Source organism: Equus przewalskii, chromosome 16, assembly GCF_037783145.1.
Source record: "Equus przewalskii isolate Varuska chromosome 16, EquPr2, whole genome shotgun sequence".
In the NCBI taxonomy this organism is placed as follows: domain Eukaryota; kingdom Metazoa; phylum Chordata; class Mammalia; order Perissodactyla; family Equidae; genus Equus; species Equus przewalskii.
The window spans coordinates 521,145-537,088 of NC_091846.1; the positions used below are offsets into that span (position 1 = coordinate 521,145).

Genomic DNA, 15,944 nt, shown 5'->3' on the forward strand with positions numbered 1-15,944 from the left:
AGTAACCCATCATTAGTACCCGGGGTCCAGGCTTTACAGTGGGGTTCACCTTGATGTTGTACATTCTAGGGGTCTTGACAAATGTGTAATGACACGAATCCACCATTACAGTGTCGCACAGAGTAGTTTTACTGCCCTAAAAATCCCCTGTGCTGCTCCTGTTTATCCCTCCTGTGCCCCCGAAACCCTGGCAACCACCCGTCTTTTCCTGCCTCCATAGTTCTGCCTTTTCCACAAGGTCCTGCAGTTGCCATACAGCGTGTGGCCTCTTCCTACAGACGGGCTACTTTTACTAGTGACACACATTGAAGGTTCCTCCGTATCTTTCCATGGCTTGATGGCTCTTCTCTTTTCAGCACTGAGTGATAATTCCATAGTCTGGATGTATTACAGTTTATCCATTCAAGTTATTCCTTTTCAAATGAATTCCAGATCATCTCATTTTATTAGAAGTTCATACAAATAGTTTTCTTCTTTTTATCACTTAGGAATTATTTTGGCAACACATAACAGAAACTTCACAAACAGTAGCTAACACAAATAAGGTGTTTACTGTTGTAACAGGGAGTCCAGGGGTGGGCAGCCTTGGGCAGGAACAGCCACTCTTCCCGTCTCTTCCTCATCTCTCATACTTAGGATATGACTTGGATCTTCATGCCCGCAAGATGGTTACTCCAATGCCAGGTGTAGGATCTATATTCTAAACAGAAGGAAAGGTAAATTTCAGACGAGACAAAAAGGCAAAGGTCAAAGGGCATGTGCTCTGGTGAGTCTGCGCACTTTGACAGCCTTTGCTGGGAGCCTCATCCAACCGGTAGTTTGAGTGAGTCTGCGACCAGCCTTCATGGCTGCAAGGAATCCTGGGATGTGAACTCTTCTGTCTCTTCACCTGGGTAAGAGTCACAGATGGCCAGCAAGTTGGGCAACCTGGCTTCCTGGTTTGCCGGAGCCCGAGGGGTTCCTGGGATGCTGGACTTTGTTTTGAAACTGTGATGAGTTTCCTGGGACTTTGGGCTTACACTCCTAAAATCAGAATATCCCAGGCAAACCAGTGTAGAGCTGGTTACCTTCCCAGCAAGAGAGCTTAAAAATATTTTCTCAGTCAGCACTAATAATTTTGACTGCTTTCTAAACAAAGTACTGTAACAAGACTTTTGTATGTGTGGCAGTTCTTCAACTTATTTTTTAATGGACTTTTCATTTCTAATTCTCCAAATTGATCATTCATTCATTAGACAGATACATAGTAAGTACTATGTGCCAGGCATTATTGAAAAGGCTGGGGAGATGGAGAGAGCAAGGGGGAAAGACTTGCCCTGGAGCCTCAGTCCCCACGAGAGGACGTAGTAAGACAAGTTGATACAGTGTGTTGTGTGCTGAGCGCCGAGGAGAAACAGAGCAGGGCGGCAAGATGAGGCAAGTTGCTGCTTTTTTTTTTCCTGAAAGGCTGATCTGGGAAGGCTTCATTGGCATTCAACAATTTAATAATTTTATGACTCATGGTCCTTTTCGCATTAATAACTCTTACTGTACTCTTTTAGACTGTCAAGAGTAGCAGAAGAAACAATAAGGGATTACTTTGAAGCACGTCTTGCGTTAGTAGAACCCATTTTTCCAATAGCATGTCATCGTCTCTGTGAGGGGCCTGATTTTTCAACGGATTTCAATTACAAACCCCCACAGAACATACCAGAAGGTAAGCCTGTTTTCTTTCATTTTGAAATGTGACACTGTAAATATTAACCGGTTTTTGGGCAGAACTTTTCCTTTGAACAAAACCTTAAGGAAACTCCATTATGTGTAATAATGATGTCAACAGTGGAGCTACTCTGACAGAAAAAATAACAGGCTTAACTGATATCCACCATCCCAAGTGACTGAGAGGTCCACAGAGCACTGTTAGGACTTGTTTGAAAAGTGGTCAAGTTGGGTGTTAATATTATACTAGTTTTATTAAAATTGAGTTTTATTGAGATTTAGCTTGAAGATTCTAAGTCCAGAATCAACGTTTGTCCTGAATTTTATTACTAATAGTCTTGGCTGCTTTCTTTTTTTTTTCTTTCTTGAGGAAGAGTGGCCCTGAGCTAAGATCTGTGCCAGTCTTCTATTTTGTGTGTGGGACGCCACCACAGCATGGCTTGATGAGCAGTGTGTAGGTCCCTGCCTGGGATCTAAACCTGTGAGCCCTGGGCCACCAAAGCAGTGCACACAAACTTAACCATTACGCCACCAGGCCGGCCCGAAGTCTTGCCCTTTTAAAAAGAAAAAAAAACTAAATGTCTTGCCTCATAGTATAGTTTAGTAGCAAGAGATGGACACTTCAGTTCTGCTTCCTATCTACTGCTTAGTAAGCGCTTTGCAGGCAAGACCATGACCAAGGCCTCTCTAGGGCATGCATGCTGCATATATGAAGTGGAGAAAACTCTGCCTGAAAGTAGGAAGTTGGCTCTGGCTTTTTTGTTTCAGTAAAAAGAAACCCACCCACCTATTTAAAAAATATATATCAATGAGTAGTTAATTAAAGAAAATATAGCCCTACCAATTACAGCCAGACATTTCTAACATCTTAGTGTTCAGTGAACTTAGCACTGAAAACTGTGATGTGCAGTTTCGACTGTTGAAGCGACCATTTGTGGGAGTGCGGAGGCTGGCTGAACAGGGCTGGGCCTTGACTGAATCACTTAGCTGGGCCAGCCGCCCACCAGTCACAGTGCCTGCGCTTCAGTACAACTGGACTGCCTTAGGGGTTAGTTTTTCCCTGCACGTGTACAATGTCTGACCACCAGGAAGTTTCTCTTCATCTGTTGTGCGAACATCATAGCGTGCACTTACACAAACCCAGCTGGTACAGCCTACTACACATAGGCTTCTGTGATAGTAATCTCACGGGACCAGTCATGTATGCGGTCGGTCATTGGTGAAAACGTCATGGTGCGGCACGTGACTGTATTGAACCTTTGTCCCAACTGCTATTTCCTAGTGGAGCTGAGGGGAAAAGACACAGAGGAAACTGGCCCTCCATTATTTGGAGGCCTTTTTTCCTGCTTTTCGATCCTCAGTGCTCTAAGGAAGAGGAAATTGCATTATAAAGCTCGAGCGCAAAATTACAATGTGAGACCTTAAGTAGCTTGAAAGGAGAGATGAAAGAGCCATGGGCCCAGCCTGCCCTTTCTTTCCTGGGACCAGAATAAATAAAGCAAATGGTTCTCTGAGATCTCTTTTATGAAGTCTCCTCTTGTTTATAACTGGCCTGGATCAATATGTTGCCATGTTAAAAATGGCTTAACAGAACCTATTTTCTATTATTAAAAGTACAGCTTTTGTTTAGTAAATGAATCTTGCCAAATATTTTGGATATTCAGTGAAAGCTTCAAATCTCATAATAAGATTTTAATATTAATCAGAAAATTTGGAAAAGGCAAAAATAGCATGTGGAAGAAAATGGAAAGTCTCTCAAACTCACACCAAAAGACGACAACCACAGAAATGTCCGTGGATTGGATTCCATACACATGTACTCAGTGCGCAACAACTTTTTTTTTTTAAGATTTTATTTTTCCTTTTTCTCCCCAAAGCCCCCTGGTACAGAGTTGTGTATTTTTAGTTGTCGCATGTGGGACACCGCCTTAGCGTGGCCTGATGAGCGGTGCTGTGTCCGCGCCCAGGATCCGAATCAGCAAAACCGCGGGCCGCTGAACCGGAGCGTGCGAACTTAACCACTCGGCCACGGGGCCAGCCCCAGCAACAATTTTTAAATACCACTTTTTGTTAAACTAAAATAACTTTAATGTAGGAAAGCATATTTTAAAAAGTCTGTTCCATGGGCTATGAGTCAGGATTACTTGGGCGAAAAATAAAAAGGATTCTTTGGTTGGGAAAATGCTAGATAGCACCATCACCACCAAGTTGTGAAATTGGAGACCGACTCAGGTGGTTTGTGTGAGCTGACACCAGGCGAGTGCCACCACCCAGGCTCACCTGGGCGCCCGCCTCACACCAGCACAGCTGCTCCTCCCTCGGGCTCTGAAAGGGGCCATTGGGATTGGTGTTGAAGTCTACGTTTACATCTCCCTTCTTCAGGCTCTGGCATCCTGCTGTTCATTTTCCACGCAAACTTTTTGGGTAAAGAAGTTATTGCCCGGCTCTGTGGACCATGCAGTGTACAAGCCGTAGTGTTAAATGATAAATTTCAACTTCCTGTTTTTCTGGTAAGGTTTTCTGTAGTTCATTAGTGAAAAGTGCATTCTTCTAATCAAAAGTACAGATAACTTTTAAACTGCTGTTTTTTAATAAAATGTTAATTGTAATTAAGTAAACCAATTGTTGGAAATAAGGTTGACTCATAAACATAAAGTAAAATTATCCCAAATTTTGTCAATAAAAGTAAACCAAACAAATCTTTGACAAAAAATCTAAACGTCTGATACCTGTGCCACAAATTATGCTTATCATGTTTTACAACATTCTGAATATAAATTGTTACAGTACAAGAAACATGGTAACTTTAAATATTATGCGTTTTCCCACCATTGTAACTACAAACATTCACTTAAAGATTTAGGGCATTCGAAAAGTATCCTGTTCATACTTTGAATACCCAGTTACAACCACTTTATGACGTTAGTTGTGTTTATGCTTAGTTTTAATTTGTAACTTTAGGTAATCATTATAATTTTGCTTCTTATTCACTTTGAACAGTTTAAAATAGATATTTATAAAATAACTGATCTATTAGTGGCTGTATCAATTTTTTTAACATAAAAAATGCTCTTGAAGTATCTTTGTGCATGATTCCTTTGCCAGAATTCTTTCCTTAGGCTGAATTAAGCAAAATTAAAAGCTTATGAAGACTTTCAACGCTCATGCCATATATGGCTGGATATATTCTAATCCTAATGATTTATCTGGTTGTTTTTTCCAGATAAACCTTATAAGCTTTTCCGTCATTTGTATCTTTTTCCTAAATCAAGGGAAAAGTAAAGAAATCACAGCCTACTGCCTAATATATAAACAAATACAAAACTTCTCCATCTGTGGAGTCTCTTTAAGATCAGGTTATACTCTTAGACTGAGACAGTCTGGCTGCTTCTAGATGCAGAAGTTTGTCTAAAGAAGTACTGACCTCTTTTTGGTCTCTTTCCCTAGGACAGTCATTTTGTTTACTCGTTCAGCCCTGTTGCAGGCCTCAATAAACTCTTCATAAGGCTGACGGAAGTACCCTCTGCTAAGGTGAAAATCCTTTCCTCGTATTTAGTGTTACTGCTCAAATTGTTACTTCACATTACTTTCCCATCATTACAAAAAAATGTCCAGGATATTGTGATGTTCCTGGTATGCCTGTCCTAGAGACAGGTGCTCCCTAGGGTAGCACTGCTAGGTGTGTCTGTGTGAATCTAAAATGTATGGGAAGTAAATAACGTGTTAAGATAGGTATTAATGGGAAGAATGCAGTATTTATATAGTACCTGGTTTCTAGCAGTCTGAGTTGTGTTCTAGGCTTTGGTATTTTAATTGCCATATGTATGTCTCTAGGCTGGCTGGTCACTAACCTCTCTTTGTAAAACGAAGCTGGACTAGAGTAGCCTATGTAATAGTACGATTATTTAACGTAATAACCTAAAAATCAAATTATAAGCACTTGGATTTTAACTAAAATATTTAACTAAAATAGTGAAAATCTAATCTCAATTGATAACCAACTGGAAATACTGCCAAGAGAAACAAGTCTTGGCCGTGTGTGTGGCTGTCCTAATGTAGATGCGTTCTCTCTCAACAGGTGAAGTTGCTCATAGGTGCGTACAGAGTGCAGCTGCAGTGACTCACGGTGTGGGATCCTGGCGCAGCTATAACGTGTCCAGGTTTAGTCCCATCTGTAAACCTTCGAGTCTTCTAAGATGGGCAGTGATTCTGGTATACTATAAAATATACACATCGATATCTGCGCCAGTGTGCTGCAATACTCATGTTGCATCCAAGCTGCATATTCCAGTTTTTTCCACAATGTGGAACGGTACATATGAGGATTATTTAAGAAAATTAAAAGACTTTTTTTTAACTTGAAATTTTCTATGAGCCCTGGTGAATTTCTGTGTTAAAAAAAGAATAATATGTATGTTACATTCAAGTTACCTAAGCACTAAATAAAGTGTGAATTTGTCACCCTTGCAGTCTGACTATCTACCATGGCCGGCAGGTTAGAGGGCGATCTGATCTGACGTGCAGCTGACACAGATCCCAAGTTGGAGGGGACAACTTTGTATGTTTGCAGTTATCCTCTATTCTTTGAAAATATAACAAAATGATAAGTCTAAGATACAGCAAAAAATGTAAACCAGAAGATTATGAGGCATAAAAGGGAGCTAGTGGATGTGATCTTTTACCCTTGTTCTGGGAATCCAACAAGTAATTTTGAAAAGCTGGAACCTGCGCCCCAGTTCTGCACCCTGGGACGGCTGCCTGGGCCTCGCCACACTGCCTCATGGGAAGAGGCATTGCTTCTGTAGACTTCCCACAGGTCTCACTCTCACATTCTTTTAAGAAATATTTGGCAAACTAATAAGCTCATTCTGCATTATGGAAATATGTAGAAGTGTTTAGTTCCTGATTAGTTTTAGAATTGTTGTTACAGTTTTAATGAAAAATTCTCAGTGTCACAGATCCCCCAATCTGTATAGCTGTTTCAGAGAGCCATTTTTACTTTACATACTAAAACGGCCTTTTCTCAGTTTTCTCAAAACACCACAATGTTAGTCTGTTTTCTTTGCATCTCAAGTCTCAGGGCTTCAAAACAAGATGGATACTCAGTGTGTAGTTTTTTAGCTAAATGACACCTGAGATTGGACTTTTTCAACTATGTTGACTCGTGTACTAGTACTGTATCTGATTTCATACCTTTCTAAAAAAAAAGATGTTTGCTAGCAAAGTGCACACATCAGGAACATTGAGGGACCATGATACTAAGAGAAACTGGTTGAGAGATCATTTATCTCAAAATTGTGCCTAAGGCAATAACAGCTTTATGAGAACACTCTGGACCCAGGAGGCAAGGCTCTCTAGGAGAGACACCAAGTAGGAAATCTGAAGACAGTTCCTTTAGGGATTTATTTAGGCTGAGAACGTGAAAGCTATGAAAGGTCAGCAAGGATGAAATCTTTTCACAGGTGAAGCTGTTGCTTACGGGGGACTGACCCAGGGTCAGGGAGAGAACAGAAAGTTGTAGATAATTTGGGGTAACACTACCTTTGAGTTGTGTTTGCTTCCACCAGTTTCGTACCTGATACACTACTAAAGTCTGTAAGCAATTGTGTCTACTACAACTGTAACAGAGCCACACATTTGAACAGTTGTTCTGCTCTAAACTATATCTTCTCTATAGTTAGATGAAAAGCACACTTGTCCGTGAGTGGGTAAATGCTCAAAGATCTGGTTCCTTAAAGATGAAGAGGAATCTGTTAAGAGTCCCAGGTGAGAGAGCTTTCTTGCTGGCTCTCTGATGAGGCAGCTAATGCTGCAGGCGATGTGGCTGCTTTGATATTTAAATAAAATATGTACAAAGCTTAAGCAGTGATTTCTCTGGAAAACAAAGCAGTTCTCAAGCAGCACCTTACCAAAAGGTTAACAGATATGCTTAGTATTACAGGTCGATACCAAAGCAACCTCCTTCATAGTTACAGAATCTATAACAGCTTTATTATCTAAGCCATGCGCGATCTCATGACTACACAGAAATAATCATAAATGGGATACATCACTCTTTGGCCAGACTCATTGAAAACCAATTAGTACACATCTCTGTGCTTCAGTTTTATCATTAAAAAAATGCATGACTTCTCAACCCTTACTCCTTTCTGGCGTGCACTGAGATACGGACAGTGTTACTCAAATTGCTAGCTATGCCGTTCAGATCTGGTCTACTCTTGAGTACGGCTACAGTGGAAAGCACATTCATTACACGTTCTTTTATGTGCAACATCTATACCAAAGAGAAGTGCCTAGTACCCAATGCCACTCAATAAATGTTAAACAACTAGAGTTAGATGGGGAGTTTGGGTTTTAGTCCAGGAATATGAAACTATTCAATTTCATACACTATCTTCCAAGTCATGCCCATCTTAGTTCTTAAATTTGTAGAATTTATTGAGTCAAATGTCAGCAAGTTGCAATTTGAAGCTGAGGTAGTGCTTTTAGAATTCTACTCAGCGTTATACTAGTAGCTTTCAAACTTTAATGAGAATTTACTAGGGCTAACATGGTTTAGCAACCCACAATGTTAACAGTGAAGGGCCTGATAAACCATTTACTATGAAAGTCTGTTTTGTCTTTGAATAAAAATGGAGAAATCGAGGGGCTGGCCCCGTGGCCGAGTGGTTAAGTTCGCGCGCTCCGCTGCAGGCGGCCCAGTGTTTCGTTAGTTCGAATCCTGGGCGCCGACATGGCACTGCTCATCAGACCACGCTGAGGCAGCGTCCCACATGCCACAACTAGAAGAACCCACAACGAAGAATACACAACTATGAACCGGGGGGCGTTGGGGAGAAAAAGGAAAATATAAAATCTTTAAAAAAAAAAAAAAAAAATTGGAGAAATCGAAAAGTGCAAGGAGTATGATTACCAAAGACCAGGGAAAAAGAGGTCACATACACCAGAATATCAGAAGTGCTTTATGAAATCATTTTAAAAAGTTTAATAGTTCATACAATTAATGTTTCATAGCATAATACTATATAAACCCCTAGAATTATTTTAAATTTTTAAAACTTTACTGGTCCCAAATCTTTGCTAGGGAAGTTCAGAGGACCACTGATGGAATCCACACTTCTTTCCTCCATCCTGGGCTGACTGCAGATAATGCTCCTTTTAGACCAAATCTGGGATTTCTAGGCCTGAAGTAAAGGAAAGTCTTACTAGTAAGCAAGCTGGAAAATTGTAATGACAAGTAGAGTTCACAATTCAGTCAGGACCAAATTAAAACAGAATCAGAGAAATAGTCATTGTCCATCATCCTGAGCTCCCAGAGGAACCCCAGTTGGAATCTAAATCTAGTATTTGGAAGAAAGTGATTTTCCATTTCTCTACAACACATTATCTCTGCCTTCCCTGTATCCCCCATTATTTGCCTTCCTTGGGTCAAGATACATACTTTAGTAAAACATGTCTTTTCTCACAACAGTGCCAAATTTCTTATGAGTAGTTCCTGATACTGGTGACTGACCCAAAATTGGAGGCTGAATGAGGTGGGAAAAATTCTTCTAGTGGTTCCCATTTATGGGGAGTTAAAGGGGCTGGGGGCGGGTTGTTGGCTACCACCGTAATACCTCCCAACATTAACCAGGAAGACCACACCAAGTGAGGAGACAGACATCTTTTTTAAAAAAAAGACTTGAATGGAAATGGGAAGTTTGCACTATTCCAGATATTTTAACCACAGAAAATTTGTTCATGAAGTATCTTTTTTCAAATGTCAAGTGTTATGATTGCTAGTACATCCATAAATTGTTCCTATGGAGCAATAAATTCACAAACGAAGTAAGATTTGTTTTCTGGCTTGTTTTTCCTGTGTCATTAAAGCATTTCTCTCACAAAATAACCTGAAAAAAAGACAAATTCTTTGTTAGTAAACAGGAATTAACATCCATAGCATATTTTCTAAAGGAAGAACAAAGAGGTTTCAGTTATAAAGAAAAAAATTTGCTGGGCTAGAGTCACTGAGCAGCAGACCTAAAAAATACTCAAGAACTGAATTAGTATATTTGACCCATAAAATTTCCAATAATCCAGCTGCTTCTCTAACTGGTATTTTGCTGTGAGCTGCTATGGAGATTAATCAAGTAACTGAATAGTTAAAAGTATTAATACTAAAAAAGCAGTGGTTCTGAAAATGTCCCCAAACCAGAGCAGCAGCACCTTTATGTTAAAATGGAAATTCTCAGGGCTTCTAAATCACAAACCTGCTGGAGCCTAGCAGTCTGTTCTAAGAAGCCCTCCAGGGGATTCTGTTGTGCCTTGAAAGTGTGAGACCCCCACTGTTTCAAAGGATAACCACTGAATGCTTACTTTTGAAGTAAGAAACCATCATGTCACTTCCTTCTACTAGTATTAAATGCATATTTGGCATTTTATTAATCTTTTGTAAAATTAATGTCTTCCTGAAATGAACCAGTTTCTTTTCACTGACTAGAAAATAAAATCTGTAATGAAAAGCAGTTATTTTAAATAAACAGTACTCATTTTAACCAAAATTAACTTCAAAATCCTAAAGATCCCGAGGAATTTCCAAGACTGCAAAGTAACCACCTAAGCTAAAAGCTGACCCAACATACACAACAGTATGGAGATTCCTCAAAAAACTAAAAATAGAAACACCATACTACTGAGTATTTATCCAAAGAACTTCAAATCAACAATAGAGACTTATGCACTGCTATGTTCATTGCAGCACTATTCACAATAACCAAGACATGGAAGCAATCCAAGTGCCCATCAACTGACAAATGGATAAAGAAGATGCGGTGTATGTGTATATATATACAGATATATATACACAATGGAATACTACTCAGCCATAAAAAAGACAAATTCATCCCATTTGCAATATCATGGATGGACCCTGAGGGTATGATGTTGAGCGAAATAAGCCAGACAGAAAGACAAACACCACATGATTTCACTTGTGTTGACGATAAGCAAACACGGACAAAGAACACTTCAGTGGTTACCAAGGAAAGGGGGAGTAGGGGAGGACCTGGAGTGAAGGGGACCACATGTGATGGACAAATAATATAGAACTGAAATTTCACAATGTTGTAAACTATTACGACCTCAATTTTTTTTAAAATCCTAAAGATTCAATGAGAAATACACTTGACAAGATAAGATCTCTCTTTGATGACCACATAATTCCAGACTTGATCTGTGGCACAGTTAGGCTGTGTAGATCAGATTTTTTCCCCTGACGCGTAGATTCTGAGATTTCTTCAAATTTTATTTAAGTGAGGGATGTACTTATAAAGCAATCTGGAAATTTAATACCAACACAATGTCGGCAATAAAGTAATTCTCTGTAAACATATTTCAAACGGCAATTCTGATGTTTTAATTAGTAATTCCCTAGGTCAGAGGTTCTCTAGTAGAAAGCAGAATTACCTGGAGGACTGTAAATAACGAGACATACTGCTGGATTCCACTCGCAGAGTTTCTATTAAGTAGACGAAGAGGGGACCTGAGACTGTACATTCTTAAAAGGTTCCCAAGTGATAACGATGCTGGTCTGAGCTGCCTGGAGAACTGCTACCCAATGTTCGTTTTCTAGAGCTGGATAATAGGATGCGAAACAGAACTGTCACATTTTTGTGCTGCGTGAGGTGTCAGATACTTTAAAAAAGTAAAACTTCTCAACAGTACGGTATCCCATCAGCGCTTCTCACACACCGTGCACCCAAGCCCCCTGGTGATCCTGCTCCAGTGGGCAGTCTGATTCACTTGGGCAGCTCTGTGTCCTGACATTCTGCTCTGCCAGGAGCTCTCAGGCAATGCTGCTGCATCTGGCCCCCGGACCACACTGGCAGCAGCCAGAACAGAATGTTTATCATCAACAGGTGAGGTGGTTAGGGAAGACAGATGTCAAATAATACTTTCTGAATCTATTAGGATGATGATAATTCTCTCCTAAAGATCACATAATGTAAAAGTTTCTATGAAATTTTATGTTTAACCTGACAAAATAATAGAAAAATTATTACCCTCTACAATACGGTGGAAAACAGGAAGGGAGCAATCGAGCTAGTACTCCTAGCGTGGCTCTGATTTTATATTAAACCATTTTTAAGATTATACACTTTCTAAAGAACATGAGACTAAAATTTTAGGCATGGGATCACTAAAAACCAAGAGGAAATTTTTTTTTCCCTAGTAAATAAGACCTGTTTACTACGTCATTTCTGCTCAGTCCAGTTTTACCTGAAGACAAATCAACCAGGATACATATTATTACCAGTGAGGAAAGATGAGGGCAAGTGGGAGTAAGCAAACTAGCCTCCAGCAACGCTCAGAGGAAGGGCAGTGCCACTGGGCCCCAAGCAGAGGCTTTAACTGCCGCGGAAGCCACTCACTGATGCTCCACTAACTCAAAACACAGGGACACTTACAGACGTGTGTTAAGTCAATCACGTCAGCTTCGGGAAGAATGACGGAGGAAACGAAGCAGCAAGGAACCAGCTGTATGACAGACGCTGACTGACCTGAAAGGAAACAGGACTCCAGCACGTGCTAGTCTCTAAACTGGAAGCCAAATTTCAGGGAGCTTCATCCATGTTTTCTTTTATCCTCCTAGAAATACAATAAAATCAGATTTAGCCTTTTTAAAACCAGCTACAATAATCAACAAAAAAAAGTGCTAACTCATTTCTTAAAGTTCCTAACAGTACAGTTTCCAGTAAGGTGCCATTTAAAGTCTTTACCTCGTTTGATTACTTCCATTCAGTAAGGATTTTCCTTTTAATTCATTTCCTCAAATCAGATCAACTTAAAATTCAGCTCAATTTTGTTTTGGCATTAAACACTATTAAATCCTAAACACTAAATCGTCAAGTCTACTAATGATCTTAAAATATTAAAGTCTATTTTGCTAAATCCCTTTTTATTGCCATAAGTAGACCCTCCTGTCTGGGCTGTTGGTCCCTCAGCACACCACAGCTCAAAACCTTGGAATCCAAAACCCTAAATAGGATCCTGATTCCTACTGTTATCTACAAAATGTTATTCTCTTTGTACCCAGGCAGAGTGCACAAATGTCTGCTGTGCCAAAGCAGAAAAGGCTTTTACCTACCTTACTAATACCTTGGGCCAATATTCTCCAAAGAGAGTGCATGCACACCCCAGATTTTTCATTGGGGTAAAGGTTTATGCTTATTGCTGTCATCCTTATAAAATGTGTGTTTTATAGAGTACCTGAAATATTAGTACAGTAGTACACAATTATAATTTTAAAATACACAGATTTGTGCTCAATTTTTTAAGCTCTTAGGGGTACACATGACCCCAAAATACTGGAAATAAATACCCTACATTAGTATTGCTTTCAAAACCCATTTGAGTCAAAAATTCACTTGAAAATTGAAGTATGAACCTCCCCTCCAAAACTTTGAATGCAAAAACATGTATATAAAATTCTGCATGTAATTTAAGGGAATTCATAGATTCCTCTAATACACCTCAATGATCCAACAGAACCCATGGTCCCTGTTATAAAACCTGAAATATTTTTTCAAATAAGTCATACCATAAATTAACAAAAGATTCTATTTTATATATTCCCACCTGTAACCTGCATTCTGTCTGCATGTGATACTTGTTAGGTATCTGCTCCCAAAGTTATCAGCATTCTTAACTTGGTTTTACAAATTTGTTACTTCTATATATACTGCCTTTGGTAAAGTTAAGGCTGACAAAAAAAAGGAACCATAAACCAAACTGGACAACTGGTTACCTAATTTTTAACAACACAATAATACTAGGACTGCTAAAATTTTTAAACAAGTCTACTCAACCTTTCAAGAATGTGAACCTGCAATTTACAAAGCATTAACCAAACTGAAACCTAGAAAGGTTATCTCTGCAGAATTTAGCCGAGTTCTAAAGGGTGGCTCATCTTAATACCTGAAGTCAATATTCAAAAACCACCACTAAAGTTCTGTTTAAAATAAGTGACTAGGTTTATTGGACACAAGAAATAATCAACATTATCAAACAATTCTGATGAGCTACTGCACAGCAACCTCTGTTCAATGACAGTCATAATCTGGATTTCAAACTCTGTGAAGTCCTGGTACATGGATACACAAAAACAGAAGGACTTCAGTACTTTCTGGTCCTGAAGCATAGCTGTCTCCATCAAAGGGGTACTATCAAACATGAAAAAAAATCAACCAATAATTGAGTTAAAACAAAAGGTCTCCCTTATAACTACAACAAGACAATATGACACCACCTTGGACAAAAGTGGCATGTTTTTAATTAGTTTTAGGATGAAAGTGGGTAAGAACTGTGTGTAAGTTAATGTTTGATTTTACCCTCCCATGCCAAAACATTTGAAATTAAGAGTGAAAGACGGCTCTTCTAACCACACATTAAAATTTTTCATATAATCGGAAATGTAAATAGCCAATACCACTCCACATATACTTTCCTGATGACTTTTCTTAAAGAATAAAACATTAAAGATACAGAAGGCCCATTCTTAACAGTCAACTATACCAATGTACTAACATTCCCCGTTCTCCCACCTTTGAGTGAGAAGACATCCTTTTCCACCGAGTACACGAGGCTACTAGCATTCATATATTACCTATAGTTTGTATTATGTAATATATAAATTATAAATTTAAAAATTATATATTTAAAAAATTTAAAAATATTTAAAAATTTATATATATAAATTATACATAAAAAATTAAAAGCACATTCTAAGAAAGGAGTGTATAAAATATGAATAGCGTGTAATCCAACAAGCATGGAGGACAAACAGCACTCTACAAAGTTGTTCAAATTACAGCATATGAGAAATAGGATTTTAATAATGGCTCATGTTGAAAAACATCTTGCCAGAAACCAAACTAAAAGGTCATGATTTCCTCTTAAGCAGCCTCTTGTGGTACTGAACATAAAGAAATCACATTCATTAGCATGCTCAACAGCAGGAATTCTCCTTCTTAGAACCACGTTCTTCAGTTTGCAGGAATGGGGGGTGGAGGAGAGGGAATTTCCATGTTATCACACGTTACCATCAGAAAAACATTATACAGAAGTGTTCACAACTGAATTTGACCTTTTACTTTCATGACAAACTTCAATTATGGTAAATAACTTGCATCTTGTAGGAGAAATATTTTGCAAAAAGCAAAACTCCATAATATAAACAATCAATTCTGGATGCCCATCATCATCTGGCTTTTCAGAATTCTAATAAAGCTATTCATGCTTTTTTTACATCACAGTTTATGGATGGATCAATGAGTTTCACATCAGATAGCAACGAAACCACACAACCTAGTTATAAATAGCAATGGAGTGTGGTGAGTAAGGGAAAGGCAAAAGTACTTCACACACAGACACAAATCTGAATGTCCAAAAGTATATGAAAAGATGCTCGGGGGCTGGCCCCGTGGTGGAGTGGTTAAGTTGGTGTGCTCCACGTCAGCGGCCCAGGGTTTCGCCAGTTTGGATCCTGGGGGTGGACATGGCACCGCTCATCAGGCCACGTTGAGGCGGCATCCCACATGCCACAACTAGAAAGACTAAAAAAAAATATCCAACTATGTACTGGGGGAGTTTGGCGGGGGGAGGGGAGTAAAAAAAAAAAAAAAAGGAAGATTGGCAACAATTGTCAGCTCAGGAGCCAATCTTTCCAAAAAAAAAGGCGCTCAACATTGGAAGTTACTAGGGAAATGTAAATTAAACCACAATGATATACCTATACACACTCACTATAATGGCTAAAACTAACAGGACTGACAATAGCGAGTGATGACAAGGATGCAGACCAACAGTAATCATATACATTGCTCATGGGAGTATCAAGGACACCGTGGCAAATTGTTCGGCAGTTTCTAAGAGAAATACATATACCCTCTACTCAGCAATTCAACTCCTAAATATTTTCCCAAAGGAAATGTGTAAATAACTTCCACAAGAATGTTCACAGCAGTTTTATTCATAATAGCCCCAAAGCTGAAACTACTCCAAGAGTAGATCAATAGGAGGCTGGACAAACAAAACGTGGCATACTTGTTCAATAGCATACTATGCAGCCATACAGAACCAACCACTGATATAGTTGATAGCAACTATAGCAATAACAACACAGAGGAATCTCAAAAACACTACGTGAGAAGCAAAAGAAGCCAGAGGAAAAAAGTACACACTGTAAGATTCCATTCACATGAAGTTCA

At 39.1% G+C, this 15,944-nt stretch overlaps 2 protein-coding genes across 24 annotated transcripts in view; one reads left to right on the top strand and one right to left on the bottom strand.

The window, feature by feature from the left end:
* Positions 1 to 6,159, top strand: part of MPHOSPH8 (M-phase phosphoprotein 8) — a 60,781-nt gene extending 54,622 nt beyond the window's left edge. The window contains exons 11-14 of the mRNA XM_070577768.1: positions 1,542 to 1,696; positions 4,081 to 4,208; positions 5,146 to 5,229; positions 5,777 to 6,159. Coding sequence (XP_070433869.1) covers positions 1,542 to 1,696; positions 4,081 to 4,208; positions 5,146 to 5,229; positions 5,777 to 5,818 — 409 coding nt within the window. The 3' untranslated portion in view covers positions 5,819 to 6,159. The remainder of the gene's footprint in view (positions 1 to 1,541; positions 1,697 to 4,080; positions 4,209 to 5,145; positions 5,230 to 5,776) is intronic.
* PSPC1 (paraspeckle component 1) overlaps positions 427 to 15,944 on the bottom strand; it is a 103,299-nt gene continuing 87,781 nt past the window's right edge. For 4 of the 23 annotated variants that reach the window (XR_011527724.1, XR_011527713.1, XR_011527707.1 and 1 more), the window contains 3 exons: positions 12,237 to 12,324; positions 11,143 to 11,310; positions 8,648 to 9,587 (listed from right to left, as the gene is read on the bottom strand). Coding sequence is in view for 1 of the 23 variants with exons in the window: in XM_070577771.1 (XP_070433872.1) it covers positions 12,301 to 12,324 (24 nt within the window). In the remaining 22 variants the exon portion in view is untranslated. Of the gene's footprint in view, positions 701 to 8,647; positions 9,588 to 11,142; positions 11,311 to 12,232; positions 12,325 to 12,823; positions 12,946 to 15,944 lie in introns of those variants that run through there. The other 19 variants (XR_011527721.1, XR_011527714.1, XR_011527715.1 and 16 more) reach the window with 8 other exon arrangements.